At 37.7% G+C, this 19,899-nt stretch overlaps 1 protein-coding gene across 1 annotated transcript in view; it reads right to left on the reverse strand.

The window, feature by feature from the left end:
• The window catches only part of ELP4 (elongator acetyltransferase complex subunit 4), a 122,135-nt gene that overhangs the window by 57,665 nt on the left and 44,571 nt on the right, over positions 1–19,899 (reverse strand). Inside the window, exons 8-9 of the mRNA XM_042837218.1 lie at positions 12,000–12,108; positions 9,183–9,289 (exon numbers count right to left, since the gene is read on the reverse strand). Of these exons, the coding sequence (XP_042693152.1) occupies positions 9,183–9,289; positions 12,000–12,108 (216 nt within the window). The remainder of the gene's footprint in view (positions 1–9,182; positions 9,290–11,999; positions 12,109–19,899) is intronic.

The following is a 19,899-nucleotide window of genomic DNA, read 5'->3' on the forward strand; positions in this document are numbered from 1 at the left end:
CTAAAGGTGAGAAGTACTGGTTAAGAGGCATATGTTGTTACCCTAGGGGCTTCAGATTGCAGGCCTGAGTTTATGACCACGGTGATTATCGATTAAGGAGCACATTACTAAAAAGCTAATAATCAGAGAAGAGATGCAACCAACAGATAACAAAGACCATGGAATAAAAGAGCTGAAAATAAAACGTCGCTGTGTTTATTTTATACTTACACCGTGTCAAGACAGGTACAGGATGCGGCTGGTTTCAGGAGGAGCCTTTGCCTGGGCTGATTGTGAGTGCACCCTGCCTAATTTTTCCTCTTGTTCATCTAATTGTTTGTTGGCTCACAACTAAAAGCAAGTAAGAATGCACATCCAAAAATCAGAGTCTGCTGGAATACTGTCGGCCTTGACTAGGAACATAGGAGTGCTGCTGCTTTAGTTACGCCTATTGGGCCACCACAGCTCTGAGCCAATGGCAAGTGAAGTCATCGTGCAGCTACTATTCAAGCACATCACATGTGTTTAAAAAAAAAATTATGTAATTAAGGCCCTATCTCAAAAGCCCACATATATTCCAGGTGCCTGATGGAGAATTAGCAGGGCACTCAAGATTCAGCTAAAATCACGCTCAAGCTGCCTACCTCCAGCATTCCTGCGCAAGTCTTTTTCAGAACAGGTGAACGCAGTGACGCCTAGCAAGGATTACTGAAGACCTTAATGATTTAAATATTAAACAATTAGGTTATTTTAAGAATAGCAAGAGCTTTCTAGGTGCAAACAGAAATTTATTTCTCTTGTGCAGAGAATTCGTGTGCCCAAAGATCAGTAGTTCATTAGGTAGAAAATACAAGTCTATCTTCTCATACTGACTTTGCGACACACAGATCATACAAATTTTATGCATCTCCAAGTAAAAATCCTTCCGTAATTTTTGTTATAACAGGCTCAAAGCGAGACAAAAGAAGATCCCATGAACTCTTTACCAGCTACAAAACATGGATTTCCCAAGCCTTTAATATCTGAAATGAGGCATTTAATATGAATTATTTTCACAGAGTGTCACTAGCTGCTTTCTGAAAGTCACGTAGCTTATGGCTGGTTTGGGCTGACAGCAAAGATTACGTTATTTACTTATTTATCTATGCACACTGATGCAAAGTTTTAGTTATTTTACACAACATAATTACTGTTCACTTTCTTCAGGAGGAAGGGCTGTGGAAAGGAGTTGAACTGCTACTTGGTCATGCCAGACAAATCCAAACTTTTACTCTGGAGGAGGTAACACTGAAAATCAGCGTTGAGCTTTTCCTAAGACTGGAAATGCTAACCCTTAAGCTAGAATTTTCAAACTTGAAATTAAAAACGTTTAGAATTTGTTTGATTAAGCTTGTTACTAGTCGCAGCAAATGTTTTGCCTCGTTGCGCTGTTTTCCCACAAAATGACATTTTAACCCTTCCAGATGGTTCCAGAAGGTTCCAGATGAGGCTGTCTTACAGTTTCCTCGTTTACAGAGTCCCTTCTCTGTATAGGAAGATAAACAGTCAGAAGTACAACAAACTGTCCTAAAACAAGAAGACACAGATGGTTGCTCAACTCTGTGACGCTGATCCATGGAGTTATCTTATTCCCATTCTTTCAGTGACAGTTCTGAACTAGTGCACCAACACATTTCAGGGAGGTTCAGGTATGACACAGGTCTTTGACTAGGAAAATGTGACTTTCATTTTTATTTTCCTGCATTTAAAGATACATATAGAATCCAGAGATATATTTTACAGCGTAGCATCAGGATTGAATCCATTATCACTTGTAGAGTGATTGTACCATGCGATTATGAAATATCACATTTTTATTCAAATTTGGTGGCATTGTAGAGAACATTTAATGAAAACAGCATTCAGTTCCTGCTGAGAACTACTGTGCTTAACTCTTTTTGCTTCTTAAATACTGATGGTTAATATCTTTTCAACACATCCAAGACCTTAAAAAAGCACTATTTTACTGCAAAAATCGAACACTTGTAAATAAAAGAATTTTTGATCTTTACCAACCAGCAGAAAACATCTCTTCAGCCTACCTTTCTTCTAGTGTGAAAAAACAGGGAATATGTCAACTACTTCAGTTGTCTGGCAAATACAAGACAAATTGACCCATTTATTTACAGACTGAACAAGGCCAATCCATTTCGTGCTGCAGTGCTGACCCTTATCACAGATACTGTGAATGAGCAGTCCATTACAATATGTACAAGTGACCTTTAATTGCATTAATGGCTTTGTTGCATGTTCTTCCACTGCGACAACGCAATTATGGAATAAATATTTCTAAACAACATAATTATTTAAATGCAAACATATATGAGCTTAGTCTACTGGCAAGGAACTGCAGATGTATTATGATTTAAATGTTAAAGTTCCGAAAAATTGAATGAAACCTTCATGTTACACTTGTATAATGTCAAACAACCCATAAAATAAATGTAGTTTTTGAAATAAATGTCATGATAGTACAATCTTCATCTGCAGTCTAAAAGTTAATGGTACCTTCCTGTATTCATCTTCAGAACATATACCGAAACCTACACAACAAAAAGTTGGTGATTTCAAACCAAACCTCTTCACATATTCACAAGCCATAAGTGTTCTGAAATTCCATACCTTGTATAGAACATATTACTTGATTTCAGTTCTATGCACTATTAGAATTCAGAAATTCTCCTCTTTTCAGGTAGGAACACTCCAAGTACTGTTTTACCTCAAGTTATTACAATTCAAAAATAATCTCCCAAAACTTTATCTAAATTGTACTGTCACAATTTTAAACACATTTATTTATTCAAAATTGTTTGAAAGAATGTAATACATTTTTGACAGGCAGTCTTTTACAATATTGAAATCAAATCCTTGATTTCATCAAACCCTTCATATTCTGCGCCTTATTCCTGGAAGGCTCATGCCAAAATGATTTAGTTTGATTTTCTTTAACAATGGTAGGTTGGCTTGACAGCATCTGACAAAACAATTCAGTGAAGTACACCATACCAGGTAAAGAGAACCTGAACTGGCTACTAGATGAAATAATGCAGAACAGAGCTTGGAATTATGACAGAATCAGTTTTATGGGAAAGTATTTTTTAGGTATTACTAATTTAAGAGCTTCAAGTATTACTATTTTGACTTTTGTTTGAATAAGCCTAAGGTAATGTCTTCATTAATATCATGGGAAAAATGCTCAGGAAAATACAATACAAAAATGGTCTGACTAGTATAAATTTCATTTCAATGTTATTAAAATATTTTACCCCTCTCTATTAGAAAGCTTAATTTAACACGCTGAGTTCCCTGGATGTGTGTCCCTGAGCTGAAGTGGAACATCCACTAGAGGTTTGCCAGGTATGACACTGCTGTTCTAGGCAAGATGAGGAAAAAGAAAAGTTTTCTGTGTAATTCCCATGGGTACCCATGTTCTCAAATATATGGTGACGAGAGGCCCTGAAGGATTTTATTACATAGAGAGTTAAAGAAGTTCACTTTCTGTAATGCTACAGAATAGTTCTGTCTTGTTCTTAACCAGGAATTACCTGCAAGGTTTCATCCATGCCACAGGCACTGGCAGCCTGGCAGTCTCAAGCCTGATACAGGCAGGTTCCACTCTGAGCTTACAAGGCCCTAACATGAGGGCAAGACTCGTAATGTCCTCAGTGCATGACTCTAAAATACCAAGAGTTGTTTACATGGAGATCCCAATATCACAGCATACATCATGTAGTATACATTAGCTCCTGTGTTACACCGTGTGAACTTTATCCCAGCCAACATGAATTAATTTCCATATTTTACTGACTACATAACTGCTACGTAACTATCATTTTAAGTTTCTAATAAACCAATCTTCTGCCTTCTGAGAGTTCTCAAGCTCACATCCTTTTCATTAAAATACTGTCCAAGATAGTTCATTAACTTCAACATTAAACAACTCTGTAGTAGTTAGTGAAAGATGACCAGGATTAGGGAGAGCCACTAACGAAGGCTGCTTCAAGTAAAATCTTCTTGGAAGAAGCCTAAAAAAGTGATGCCACCAGGATTACAGCGCACACTTAATTCTGCTTGTTGTTATGGGACGTGTGTGTATACTAGCAATATGCTGATCCCGTATGTACTGGTGACAGGGGTGATTTGCTCCCCCAGGACAAGCAGCTCACTAATAATCCCAAACCACTATGTCCACACTTGCCCTTGGTGCGTTTAATGAACAACTGTAAAATGTTACAGGCAGCACAGTTTGCTGTTCAGCGCATCACAGAATCAGAACCGAGCTCGTGCTACACCAATAGCACGCTGAAACACTGCAGATATCATTTCTGACTCGGGCTTATCAATCTCCTTTGGTGAGGAGCGTGTCGCAGTGGCTAGCTGCACTTCTAGCTCTCTAACAGGAAGTTTTCCACAGTATAGTCTGTGTGAAATAAAAAATGGAAGATACAGCACCTTTCCTGATTTTACTTGCCAAATCTACCACTTTAAAGGAAAAGGGTTGTAAGCCTCCTTCCTGCTGGAAACACAACATGTGCATGACTATCTGGAGTTACAACTCAATCTTGCTCGCTGATTTTCTTACAGCGCTTTTAACGATGGACGAAGGAAGAACATCATTACGATGCCTTTGGAATCATACAATTATTTTTAATTATATAAAGATCCTGTTGCTGTTTTCTGTGCTGATGTTTCCTTCCAAAGACATATCCTTTTACTCTGACAACTGACTCTAGGCAAAATGCACTGCAGTCAGAGTGCTCCACAGTGCCATGTTGTATCTGCCTACCACCGAGAAGCTACAGCTTGGTTGCCACAGGAGCCCTTTACTGTTGACTTTCTTCCTTTCCTCTTTGGAAACATCTCTCAGAAAAGAATCTCCTGAACTCGTACATGACGCTCTTGAAACTTACTTATTTTTGCCATGTGGCTCTTGTGAATTCTTCAAAATAAATAAAAACGAAAATTTCACAGCAGTTGTAATAACTGTCAGACAAATGATATGCAGCTTATAAGTAAAAGCTTTTTTTCTCTGCTATTAACAATTGACTGCTACCTGAAGATTGAAAAATTCAAGCAAAACTCAGGAATTTCAAAAAAATCTGTTCATTTTTGCATACATTTATCAGACTTTATGGACAGTTTTAACTTTAAACACAAAATTCTGGAGGTTTACGTTGACCAGACAGTAAGAAAGGGAGTTAATCAAATATGAATCTTCCCCAACTGTCTTGTCAAACCAGGTAATGATGTCCTGCCAGCCAAACTCAGAGGGAACATGTGAAACAAATACAAAAGTAAACAGGCCTTAAGCTGCCCAAGGGAAAGTCAGCAAGATGGCAATTTCAATCATTTGGAATAATACTAAAGCAGCCTTAGGCTTTTCTCAGAATGGAAACATGTCACTGTTACTGCAATATTTCAACGAATCAGAAGGCAAAAGAAAGGAACACTTATGTAATCACAGCCGTGGAACAGCACTTTAACTCAACGTTTAGGAGGAAAATAATTAAGAGGAAATTCCCTTTTTGTGAGCGATTGTGCCTAAATAACAAAGACAGGCAACGTTTCCTCAGACATTCTAGGAGTGAAAAAATCAGAGACAGATCCCTTTGGTTTTGATACAGGAGGCTCGGGCACAACAATGAAAAAAATTCTACCAAAGGAAAGGGTGAGAATAATGCTTCTACAAAATGTATGCAGCGTTAATAAAAGTTACACTCTGAGCAACAGCAACAGCAAAAAGCAAAAAGAACTTAAGGAACAATTCTGCCGAAAAGTTTTGTCAAGATGAATGCGTTGTCATATCATTTAACTGAGAAATCAAAAAATATTTCAAATATTTGGGGAACTTACCTAATCAGTAAACTTTCAGTATGTGTCTAGTCATGTAGCCATCTTTTAGTCAATCATCAGAAAATCAAAGGCAAATTGGCATGACTCAACCCAAACTTTAATACCGCATGATTGTGTCGTGTAAGCTTGTTTTGTGCGAGGGCTGCTGTGGTTTTAGCAGAGAGATTAACGACCGGACCTAAGCTGGCCTCCAAACCTTGCCCTGCTGATGCCTCAAGCCCTTTGAAGTCTGACCATCATACCTGGCAAAACAACAGTGGGAACTAGGCTGGTGTCAGATCTAATCAAGTTTCCTGCCTCAGCATAGCTAACTATGGGGTACACTAATTGGCCCAATTGCGGATTATACCTTTTGCTACAGATTCAAGACAATAATTTAGTCAAATGATGGTTTTTATCTCCTTCTAATTAAGATTCCAAAGTGGGAAGAAATAGGATTAGACAGGCTAACTTCAAAATTGTGTCCTTTAAAGAGGCATGCACATAAGATTGGTCGCTGATAATATTGCATCTACTAATATATAGCTATTAACTAACACGAAGATTTGGGAAAACCGGGTGCAGCTACTACACCTTTTACCATAAGGGTTGAAGTGCACCTGGGAAAGGTCTACCTCATAAATTGAAAATGAGCGCTCATAACTACCCACCAAAAAGCATTGCCATCCATCAGGTGAAAAAATCCCCACCCTTTACAATACGCTTCAATCAATCTGATTGTGATGAAGACGCAAGAAAAAAGATTGCAACAGTTAAATGATTCTGCAGGCTATAATGAGGTAGAGTCCCTCCCACAGAAATGAAGTCTAATAAAACAGACCTGACGTTTAAAGTTTGTTACCATTGAGGGCCAAACTGGTGATGCAGACATGAGAAAATCCATGCCCTGTGCCCTCATTATAAACCATAAAATAAGAAAGTTCTATTGACAAAAACTTGTTGGAAAAAATTTTCCTATTAGTCAGAAGTCATGTATTTCGAACTTTTCTTAAGCAATTTCATCTTAGAGAGGCATCTGAAGGAGGCCAATATTATAACCCAAATTGGGTACGTAACTAAGCAGTCGCTTTCCAAAAACTGCTATGTACTCAAAATATATTTCAAACTTGCTTTTGAGCTACGAAAGCAGTCCTAAACTTGGATGCACTTTATATAAACCATGCTCGTGCGTGTAATGCAGGCTGTTGTGCAGCTTCATGCTTCTACACCAGAACAAAACTGACTGCTGACTCATCACATTCTAACTGCAGAACCCAGTTTTAGAAGACTGTATTCACATCCCTTCTTAATTCAATTTTCCCTTGCTCCCATTTTCCTATGGACTCATTGCTCCACTCAGCATCACTGCAGTCTGCCTATCCCAGTATAAGGAAGAAAAACTTTTGGGGTAATGAAATGTGGGCAGGATCTCATGAGTTCAAAAAGGACCAGTTTGAGTCAGTTTAACTTCTGGAAAGCATATCTCCAACAAAAACTGAAAAGGGCTGCAGCTGAGCAATGAAGAGAGAAATTACTCCAGTGGGTCATGGACACGTCTGGGGCAACAGGTTGTTCCGAGAGTTCCACTGCAGCCGTTCCCAGCAGCTCCGTCCCATGGCTAATCACATTCCTTTTACAGAGCCCCCTGTTTAGTTCCCCTCCACACTTTCCCCCTTTCAAGTTACATTACGAATTAGAATCACACACAGAAAAGATATATTCTTAGTCAGGATTCAAAGTGGAGGGAATCACAATTTTCTAATTTATAGCCCTACTAACTGTGATTTTCCTGCACTGCCTAATGACACTGTGTGCTTCTTTGGGCTTCTAAAAGCAGTAAAAACATTTGTATTTTAAAACCAGCTGCAGACTACTAAAGTTTCTGCCTGTAATGTCCTGCTGCAAGCATTTGCTAAAATGGCTTAATACCTCACAACGCCTGGTTGCATTAACTGCATTCGCTGGAAAATGAGAAACGTTACAAATGAACGTCTTTGGGGAAAATAGCCCTCCTTCATGTATTTGCCTCTAAGTGGCTTTTGAAGAGGATACCTCTACTTGGGAAACTTCTGGCACGCATGCAGAGATGACCTGCTTGAAGAAGTGGCTGCCTGATTAACTATTAACTGCTCTCAATAGGATTAGATAATTAAAGACATTGATGACCATTAATTAGGAGGAGGGCACCTTAATTTGTCACTTGATAGGGCCCTTTCAATGATTTATAGGTTAGGGCTACTTGCAATTGTGAAGGGGAGGGGGCAGTGAAGAGAGGGAACCCTCAAGTTACCTTATCAAGTGGCCAGCTAAAAAGGGCAGAGGGTCAAATAAGGGCCAAAGTGGTCACTTAAGGGTGAAGTCCCAAACACCAAAGCAGTGCCAAGCCACATTGACCATCATTTGGTGATGGAGTAAAAAATATGCTAATTTATTGGTGGCAATTCTCTCCTTTTATGGTTTCAAGCAGTTAAGACAAGTGGCCTGCTTAAGAGCTTTTCATTTGAAAAGAGATTAAACAAAATGGTTTGTCAGGGATGCTTGGCTGTTTTATGTCTTTGTTAAAAAAAAATTTGCCCAGACTGTACCGATGACTATCACATCACCCCAAAAGCCATCTCCCATCTCTAAGCATTACTTGGTTAATAAATACATCAGCTCTAATTGCTTAATAGCGCTGTGTTCATTTGCTCTTTAGCAAGATTAAAATGAAATACATCTTTTGTATTACTGCCTTCTATCAGGACTGTCTGCATAAAGGTCACGGAAAAAAGTTTAAATTTAGTAGGAAATTTACTTAAGGACATTAGTGTAAATGATACTGTGTTTAAAATGACATAAAAGAGCGAAAGGTGATTTCAGTAATGCAAAGAAAATGGTTTCTGAATACTGATAAGGACACTTATCCCTCATACCACACACAATTTTAGGCAGCATTATACATTAAAATCCCTCTACCGGGGTAATAACATGTAGCTACTTTCCCACCCACTAACAGAAGTAAGAGCAAGTCATTAACATTTAATTAAATATGCTCCTGACATCCTTAGAAACATGTCACGCTTTGTTATTGAAGGTTGTGGCCTACTTTCTATGTACATTTTAAACCAAAATAAACTATTTATAACAGACCGATTTAGTGTGGCAAACGAGACGTCTTTAATTAGAAGGCATACGGCAGCGTTCTGTAAAACCGCTCGGAAAAGCAAAAACGTAACGAAAAGAATCTACAGCGTCCGATGCATATTTCATGCATTTCACAAAACGAAACATAAGAGACGGGATTAGCTCCACCTTTTGGGTTCTAAATAGTGAAACAAAACCGCTTCTCTTACCTCAACGGTGAACTGCTTCCTTTTTAATCTAAAAGCAAGGTCCTTCGTGTCTGACACATCACAGATCAAGCTATTAAGCCGAGGAATCTGATGCACATGAAGCAAACCTTGTGGAAAGAAAAAGTAAAGGAGGGGAAAAAAATAAGAAAACGCTGTCATCCAGATGCATAAATTAGAGAGTCTTACAGCAGAATCCTGTATATTTACACACACTCATCCTCCCCTTTTTAAACTGGAGCTTACTACCAGGAGCAATGAAGCAAACGGTGCGATTATACTCAAGTAATCAAGCAGAATAAGATAAACAGAAATCCTTGTGCGAGGAAAACTAATTGCACTTTGGTACAGAAGTACAGATGTAAAGAGGGATCTTAATACTTGTCAAAACTACAGCCGGTTTGTGTGTGATTTTCTCTTGTATTTACAGTAAGCAAATATGGCTATCACCTTGCATGCTGCCCACGGCACCACTGAGTGATCTTTATTTTATTAAATGCACCAGTAAGCAGCCAGCAAAACAAGGCTTATGGGTTACAGATAACCACCGAGGCTCTAATGAGCGGTGCTGCGCCCTCGAGAAGGCTGAGGAAAAGTTTCTGGAAAACACCGATTTCGAGCACCCTGTGCATGAATTTTAACCCCTCCGCCATCCGCACAGAAAGCCATTTTCCGTGCACAAGAGGCTGAGCTGGCCGCTCAGATGTTTGCACCAGCGCTAGGTACTCTGCAAGCTCTGCATTCTGTCACTCGCAGCTCAAGCTGATGTTTTCTGACAAGGACGCTGGATGGTTTTTGTGCAGCCTAATATAGTTTCTGAACAACCTAAGGGTGATTTTCTACATCTGAAAACCAGGAAAATTCTACAGGGCTTCTCGATTACTGGCCTATATTTGCTATTCATAAAGCCAGTGTCAAAATGGAAATACTGAACATTTACAAAAGGCATCTCGCCTGAAAACGGCAGCTGTGAGAGAGAAAACCCCAAACATTAAAGCCCTTATTTAAAGGAAGGCAAGTATTTTTCAGGGTCTTACTTCATTTTTAAAGGGAGAATAGGGAAAGAAAGCTCCTAAAATTGAAATACTGTAAAAAGCCAAATGCTTATAAGGTACTAAAATCAAAGTCCTCCATGTTGTTACAAAAATATTTTGTAATAATTGGCTTCCGAATATGTAAGCCTTCTACTTCTGCCTCCAATCTGATAGCATAAAAAAATATTCCTTCCAGTTTTGAGTTCAGAGTACAACCATTATGTGCGGGAGCAGCAGGCATAACAAAGGGTTGTTTTTACGTCTTATTTTTAACGTTTAATTACAGCCAATTTATATCATTGTTTATTTTACTGACTCCTCAACCCTCTGCATTTACAGACACCTTAACAAAATTACTAGTGCAGAATTGCTAAATAATGCAAGAATTTAAACAAACTTTTCCTGACTAATGACAAAAACTCCCATCATTTGCAGTAAATAAATCATCCTAAAACATGAGCGTAGGTGAAAATAACCCACACGGTTAAAATCATTACAAATATCTATTACTAGACTGTTAAGGCTGCCTAACTCACAAAAGCTGTGCACTGGTATATAATTCTATTAAGAAGCACCAAAAATGATTTTTTTTTTAAGCTTTTACAGGAGAATAGGAAATAACTGCTAAAAAGCACACTGTCTTAAAAAGATCTCCTGACTGCTGAGAAAAGCAGTATCAAACTGACAGAATTATGTTAGCATAAACAAATGCCACATCACGATTATACAACGGGGAAAATAATTAGGCAAATTATTCCAGCTTTTCTTTAGAATTTCTTTTTCATCCACCTTTTTCAGACGGAGAAATACGTGCTATTTTCTTCGTCAAAACATTTCCCCCTCATTTATTACTCAAAGCCTGCATACACACTGTGGTATCTCAACACCATTCTTGCTGCTGTTTCTCTACATTCTGCTGTGCACTGCCACGCTCTCACATGTTTACAGCCAGTTTTGGTAAGCAGTTTACTTTCAGCAGAAGGTTTCCATGGAACTACAGTAGTATCGCAATAATAATAGCTGTAATTTATGCACGCTCCGAGCGCTGCTCTGGATTAGCTGTAACTGTTTGTTATTCACTGCTTGGGCTATGCATAACTTCTAATCTAATCTTCTAAAATTTAAATAGTTCTGCTGAAACAGCTTACAGAATCTTTGGGAAAAAAAAAAAATACAGGATTAAACGCCATTACACATTTTGAAGATAAATCACTTGAAAGGCTACATGCCTTTTTGCTAAGATTAGTTTCACATTTTACATGCCACATACATCCACATTCATTTCTGTAAATGCATAGCTGCTCTAACTGAAAGCTGCAAAACCGCACATTATTTTTAGAGAAACTATATATATAATCACATCGTTCAGCAGATTATTCCCTTTAATATAATATATGTTTTTCCATGTTCTCTACTTAAAACTCGTCAGATCAGAAGTATTGATTTCATGACAAGTTCAGCTCACTGGTCAGATGATTGCCAAGCCTCCTCTGCATGTGAATTCCCCAAAGCCTGCCTGTTGAGATGTACATCTGATTGAGCCATGCCTCAGTAATACGGCTTGACAACATGCAAGGAGTTGCCATGTTTCCTTTGCAGCCTTAATGCACTTTACGGAAAATTTTCCTAACTCAAGACTGGTTAGCAAGGAGGAACATTTAAGAGGTATATTCTAAAATGAAATCAAATTCTGCTTTAGAGCAGATACCCAATTGGAGGGTAAAACCGCTAAGTGCCCTAGAAACACTCAGGGCAGACTTTTCGCATTGCTAAAGATGGAACTTACCGTGGTAATCCTTGTATAATGGATTGGTTTCTCTCTCAGAGCCAATAAATGATTCAAGACCAACTACCATATCTGACAAGTTTGTTACACGTTCCATAATTGCTTTATTCTGTAAGACATGGAAACAAAATACACATCGTATGTGATGAAAAAAGTAATTAATGTTCATGGAGTAAGCTTTGGTCTTCTCAATGACAAACAGTAGGAAAAAGTAGGTCATCGATACCTAGAAATTAGATGGCAGGCTATTTTATTGGCTTAAAATAGATGGAAATTTGTGCCTAAAGAGAAATATATTTGGCTCGAAGAAAATATTACAGAGCCAACAGCACTAAATTCATATTTTCGCAATCTTTCTAAGATAAGTGTTAGCTAACATTGCAGATATTTACAAGCTCTGTGGCAGCGAAGCATCAAGTTGCATTACCCCTTCTCAACATATTTGAGATTTATGAGGGCTTCGGTGATGTCACAATTTAATAAAGAAAAGGAAAAAAGGGACAAAACTGTGCTAAAAAACAGAACAGTCCCTCACGTAAAGAAACAGTAACCTCAAAACTGCCAGGACAGCTGGCACAGTCTTCTTCTCGATGGCTGTCATTGCTGTGCCCATCACAGCAACGGGGTATCAAGTGTAATCGCCTCACGATGCACCCATGCCAACTAGAAAGAACCAGCTCTGTAGCTCCACATTAGAATTTGGTATTTTTTATTAATCTTACTTAAATACTTTTGTACATTCTGAGCTTCTGTTGGCAAACTACGTGACTGACACTTAGTGCAAAATGTGAATTTAAACATTTTTTTCAATTTTAAATAAAAAATTGCACGGCAATTGCTACCATCGAGAAAGGGGAGATGCTAGATATGTCTTTACAATATGTGCATTACGCCGACATGCTTGCTTATTAAAATAGTGAGCACTGCATCAATTGCTTTCAACAACAGAGCCACAGAGAAGCCTATGAGGCAGATGCAGAAGGTGACCATTTCCTACTCCTGCCAAAGAGGTGAATGCTGTAACCATGGCCTGCCCTGCACAGACCAATCTGCTCAGGGTACAAGGCCCAAAGCCGCCAGTCCCCTGGTACCTCCATACCCCCTCCCTTCCCCACCTTATGGGCCAGATGGCATTAAATCCTCTGGACTGGTCTCTCTACAAAGCTGCTACTTGTGCTCAGGCCAAAACGGTCTATCCCCATGGAATCAGAGGACTTCAGTTTTACCTGCAGAGTCTAACAACATGTAAAGATAAAATAATATAATACTACAGAATTCCCTTTCTGAGCAATGATGCAAGTGAACTGAGGTAAAAGAATGTTGCTTCCAGATCAAGCCTTACACTTCATTATTGCATGCCCTAATTATATCCACCGCTGAAATATTAAAGATGACTTGCAAATTAGTTCCTCTTCTAGGAAGGGAGAGACAGCATATCGTGTTCTAATGGAAACTCTTAGTCACATTGTTTTATAGGGTCAGTCACTTAAGGACAACATAAATCTGAAGTAGCCAGTGACCTCTGTAAATCCACAAACTTGAAATTACCTTATTTTGTCAATTCTTCAGCAGGTTGCTGGGTGTTATTTGTGTAAGTAAGAAACATTACACTGTAATATAGGTTAACAGGGAAATACTGGTGATTTCTGGAAGCTAACCTGAATTCTTAGTATAGGAAAAAAAAAATCAGACCGTTTGTAAAAAAGTTCGCTGTTAATTAGTCTTTTTGCTTGCTGGTTTTAACCAACAAGGGTTACAAAAACTGTGGGTAGAAAGATGCTCAACCATCAGCTAGGCATCCTCATCATTACAAGTGCTGTAAATCCTAAGAATAGCATCTTTCCTATTTAGTCCTAGATTGGAAATATTAAAGCAATTCAATATTTACCTAGTGATATACACACTTCAGCTTGTTGGTTTCAGCTCTTCTTCTGAATAGTTTGCTTTCTTTAATTGTAATCCGTTCGCCTATGTTGATTTTGTTGTTATTTTTAAAGTGTGTCAAAATATTCTCTGAGCTTAATGCAGTGTATCTTGGGAAATATTTTCCACAATGAATTGCCACAACAAATAGACATTTGCTTATGTGGCATTGTTGTCATAGATCTGTATCTATCGTGTATTTTCTAGTTTGCAGTGTTCAGCACATTAATGCCCAATCAAAGCTGACGTCAGCACACAGATAGTTGTGATGTATGGCATACTGACATAAACACACAAATCATGTTGCCCCATCTGGGCTTGAAAATTTAACAGAGCTCCAGATCTTCCTCCAGCCCCATACAAATCTACCTCCTGCTTCTGGCAGAAACTTGGCAGCTCTGGAGATGAGCCAGGACATGGTTAGGAGGGAAGCCAGGAATGGGGGGGATTCAAGGAAAGAGTTTGTTGGCAACTAGAGGAGGTATTGTTGTAAATTACATTGAGAAATAAATAAATTAAAGAAAACCAACCGACTCAGTCCTGGAAAGTTTGCAGTCTTGCAAGATGCGCTGCAGGTTTTCTAAATTAGTTAGTTCAGCCAAAATATAATTATTCTAACAATATGGTAGCAACCCTGATGTGCAGACTGGGCTGGGCATTCATTCTATATCTTACTTAGTGTTCACTGTTTTAGACAGGAATTTTCTTTTTAGCTCAGACTTGTAATATTTGAGCTCAAATGAAGTGCACTTTCAAAACACCGTTGGAAGAAAATCCATTTAGCTACTTAGATATGTAAATGGCAACTGTACATACATGTTTAACCAGCTTTTAGGGAAAGGCAATTATGGAAAAAGATTGTTTTGTCCTACTAATTTATTTGCAGAATCTACAGAGCTTTGAGCAATTATCTGTGCATGTTTAGAAACACTTATTTGCAAATAAAGCAGTGTACCATCTTCCACATCTGAGGACAAAGCATGGTGTTCTACCAATGCAAACAGACAGAGAGATTGAATACTCAAACTTACACACTGAAATCAAAACTACATATTTTTACTGGATTGAGTTCTTAATGAAGGACAATTTTATCATAACTATTATTTATCAAATCAACTTTGGTTCATCTGAATTCCACATTAGAAAAAAAAAAAAAAGGTTGCTTTTTCTGCTTTGCTCTAATTCCTACTTCTCCTCTCACTTCCTGGCAAAAATTGTCTAAAACACAGAGATATGTACTCCTGTTTTTATTTTGTTAGATTGCAAAGAAATTAAAAACCTCATAAAATTTATGTAAAAGGAGTATTTAAATTCTCAGTAAACAAATTCAAATAATTGAAAATTTTCCCAAAACAGGTTTAACTTTCCTACGTGGAAAATACAAAAAAATCTCCAAATTTAAAAGGAAAATAAAAACGTTTCAGATCTACAATGAAATCCAACTAGCACCTGTTAAAACTCCCCAGTCACATGGATTTCGTATATCAGCATTTGTATACTCATCAATGTTAACAGACTTATAAGATTGATTTATACATCAATCTGAAAATGAGGTGCATGAAGACTGTTTTCAAAGAGATATTTTTGCCTATGTTTTCATAGTGAAGGCTACATTTGACTTCTGTACCCTTAACTAATTTTGATTAATTAATGTATTCACTGTTTTTATTTAAAAACATTTGTTTATAAGTTAATACAATGAATCCTAAAATTGAGAGTCCAGTAATATTGATGCTTTGTTTGAAAGGTCTCAAAAATAAAGATCGAGTGAGCAAGTTAATGTACAGTGATTTCATCCTTGTGAACATAAAGCAAATTTTGGCATTCAGGTTTTCAAAACAGACCCAAGAACTGGCTGCCCCCTTTTTGTCTCTGCTGCACTCACTCATGACACTGAAGTAGCTTAGTGCTATAATATACGCAACCACATTGGACTGCAATGAAATACTGGCTGGATATTCAATAGGTGTAATCATTCTTCATATTTTCTGAGACATTACCATACAATAAAGTGGTAATGGCTTCACGACACACAAATATTTACCACTTGTCATTACTACTTAATCTCCACAGGATTTGGAATTGAAAAGATAAATTATTAACATTAAGAGGTACGGCTTAAATATTTAACCATTTGTTCATAATTACTACTGCTAAAATCACAGAATTATCCATACCTTTTATCTTGGTAAAAAAAAATAATAATAAAGTGAGGTATTAGGCCACCGCACTAGTTTTACAGAGATACATTTTGTGTGCTTTTTCATTATTCACCAATCCTGAAAATAAATGATTAATAAATGCCCTGCCAGAACTGTTATATCGGTAATTAACAAAATCTGTAAAGTCAAAATTTGTGTACTTACTCTAATTCCAAGTCGATCAGCACTTTTTTTCTGTGCTTTCACACACCAGCTGAACTTTGAATTTAGGTTTTACATAAAATTGATGCTTACTCAGACCACTGAATACAAGATGAACAACAGTAGTTACATTAAGAAATTCTGGTACTTAGAAAACTATCAATATCACGTGAAAACCAAATTGAAGTGTGATGTCTGTGATGAAAGACAAGCTCACTTTGCTGGAAATATATCTAAAGGATTTTCTACAGACTTCCAACACCTTCACAGAGGATATGTCCACATTTAAATATTCTGCATCTTCTTCTACCTTTGAAGAATTTTACTGACTGTAACGGAACACGCATAAATATGTGCTCATATGGATGAAATCATAGAAGCATTGATTTTGGTCAGTTCGTTGATATGTACTACATTAAATTAGAAATTTTCATGCAATGAATAGTATCTTTGAAGACTTTTATACAAGTTACAGTAGCAAAGAAAGGAAATGTAGCAAAGATACAAGCAGGTAATTAGATGCAACATACAAAAATGGGAAGGAAGTGACAAAGCATCTGTTGGCCAATATGTTACATGATGTATTAATTCCAGGTTTTGTTTTTTTTTAATGTTTGCACTGGTAGTTCGCAAAAGCTCAGAGTCTTCCAACTGTGAAACAAGTTAGAACTAGCATTTTTTTTACACTGAAAACTCAAAATTTAATTTGAGCCATGGTTACCTTCTCATACACCTGAAGCACCATCACTCTTATGGGAACTCTGCAATGACTATTATCAATTATATCAGATGCAGGTGGATGACAAGGTATCCCATTTGAACATCCTGGATTTAAATATTCAAGAAAAATGATCAGTCATGAAATAAAAGCTAAATATCACACACTATAAGAATAGCTTTGGATCTTTACTGAGGATAGATGACCTGGACTTGTCTATTATTTTAGTTAAAAAAGAATTAAGTGCCAGAAAGCAATTGGTACTTAGAATAAAATGTATGTCTGTTCTGCCACTGAAGACCTGAGAGGTTCTTTACAGTGTTGTCAAGGGCCAGCAGCCAAGCTAGCGATGACTTGATATAAATGAAATGAGCAAATCAGTAACAGTTGCTGTTGAGATCCACAAAAGTGAGAACAAAGACTGCATAGTTTAAATAAAAATTTCCATCTGTTGATCTCCAAGGGCTTTACAAAAAAATCAACAAATCCTCATTTACAAGTAATGTACCAAGCACAAAGATGCCATGAGTTGTCCAGAGTCAAGAGCCAGTCAACAGAGCGCTGGGAAGCGAACTCTATCTTTTGCTGAAGCCCTGCCTACTTCCATTAATTTGAGGCTTGGTTTAGAAGGCAGTGACTATGGCTTTGGGGTGCCATGAAAATACAATAGCATGGGAGTCCAAAGTCCTGAAAGCTCTGGGTGCTGAAAATCTAGCTATTACCTTGCAGCAAAAGGTGACAGATGTATGGATTGCCACGGGGTGACACTTTCTGAACTGAATCTCTTTTCTTTTCTAACAGCACTCATGAATTGAAAGTACAGACTGCAAGTGACTAGGAACTGCTCTGGCAAGCAAAGCTCTTGCTTTGATTTTACCATAGTTGCAAAAGGAAATAAGCTTGACTGGGTCCTCCTGCTTTTTTTCTCCAACAAAGGATGAGGAATTGGACAGAAATCAGTACATGATTTGGGCTGAAAGTAGCCCAGCAACTCCCCAGAACACTACCTGGTCCTCTTTAGCAGTGTCTGTTGTGACAGGACAAGGGAAATGGTTTCAAACTAAGACGGGAGACTTAGGCTGGATGTAAAGAAGAAGTTTTTTACAATAAGGGTGGTGAGGCACTGGAACAAGTCGTCCAGAGAGGTGGTGGAAGTCCCATCCTTGGAGGCATTCTAGGTGAGGCTGGACAGGGCTCTGAGCACCTGATTGAGCTGTAAGTGCTCCTGTTCATTGCAGGGGAGTTGGACTAGATGACTTTTAAAGGTCCCTCCAACTCAAACGATTCTATGATAATGTTTGTCTCGTTAGTATAAAAGCACGTGAATGAAAAACTGTGTTAATTTTTGTCTTTAATACCTCGGAGATTAAACGACCATTCAAACAGATTTTTTAAATAATAGTAACTACTTAAAATATTTAATGCTACTAGTTGGTCATGGTGTAGGAGATACAGATGTAAAAGTAGATAGAAAGAATGGGAATCACGTTATCAAATCCTGAGAGCCATAACAAAGTCGGTGAAATTAACGTATTTGAGACTAACTGGCTTAGCTAAAATCCTAAGATTATACTGGGAATTATTCATGATTAAAAATAAAAAAGGTTTAAGAGTGCCTTCTGTTGTCTTTTTGCCTGAAAAAATGCACTGCAGTTTGCTTTCCAATTCAGGCTAACTACTGCTGCAACTTAAACTCCTTAAACAGTCAATTGCCTTTTACATACAGGTGACCAAAAGAGCCCTCCACTATTATTTCAATTAATAGCACACAAACATCAACAGGAACATCTATCTGACATTTTTAATCAAGTGCAATGTTCTCAAAAATAAAATCATTTAACAAAATAATCCCTTATTCAGTATGAAATTATAAGCTGTCATCAGGAGCAGTCTGGTAAAGCTATGTCCAGATGGGATACTGGCTGGGCAATAAGAAGAGGTAGGGTGGAAATGATGGGTAGGCTGGAAATGATGGGAACCTAAGGAAAGACATGATTGCTCCCTCTGCTGGCAAGGCCCTCACCTGCTTTAATTTTTAACTAATGAGTAGGCATTTCTTTAATTATTTAGGATCTAGCCAATAAATAATGCAGAATGTTCCTTCCTCAGTCTGTTGCTCTGTGTTTGCACAATTTTGAACTTATGGTGCCCTATTTCAGTAGAATAATTTGTCACAGGATTAAGGCTCAGGTGGGTATCTAATGGCAGAGTTATTGGATTTACATTGTAATTGTTCACAGAATGAAAGGTAATGTTAAACTAATCAATTTTCAAAATATTATATTTTACAGTGTGTACAAATTTTGTATTTAATTTATATACTTCATAATACTATGATAAACTGCTCATCAGATCAGATGAGGTAACAAGAACCTTTTTTATGTAGAAATCAAATAAGACAAAAATGAAAGGTTATGCAACACAAACATACAAAATCACACATCATACCAAAAGCGTTCTTCTTCCATGAGTCAAATTCATGACCAAGGAATTTGGGGATTATTTTTTGCATTAAAGCTTAATTACAACATGAGGATAAGTCATCCATTATTTGATTTGTGAAATGAATTAATAGCTGCAGTAAGAACATTTAGAAAAAATCTGTTCTAGGATTTTGGCCTACAACCAGAAGCTCCCAGAACAGGAGGGATCAGCTTTTTTTGCCCACTGTTCTCATCTGAAACCTGGCTGAAAAGCTACTCCAGCTCCCAGCCTTCCAGAAGGCTCCATCCCAGGAATCCTCGCCTGCCATTTGGTTTGCTGATTTTAATCTCACAGGACTTTCTTACAGTGGCTCCACTATGCTGAACTGGCACTTGCTCCTAGAAGTGAGTTATTATTAAACTTGTAGGTCAATTGTGGCACTAACAACTCTTTGGAAGCTTTCAGCCACAGT

Source organism: Centrocercus urophasianus, unplaced genomic scaffold (assembly GCF_019232065.1).
Source record: "Centrocercus urophasianus isolate 14NV4802_14NV808 unplaced genomic scaffold, USGS_Curo_1.0 seq_7, whole genome shotgun sequence".
NCBI lineage: Eukaryota > Metazoa > Chordata > Aves > Galliformes > Phasianidae > Centrocercus > Centrocercus urophasianus.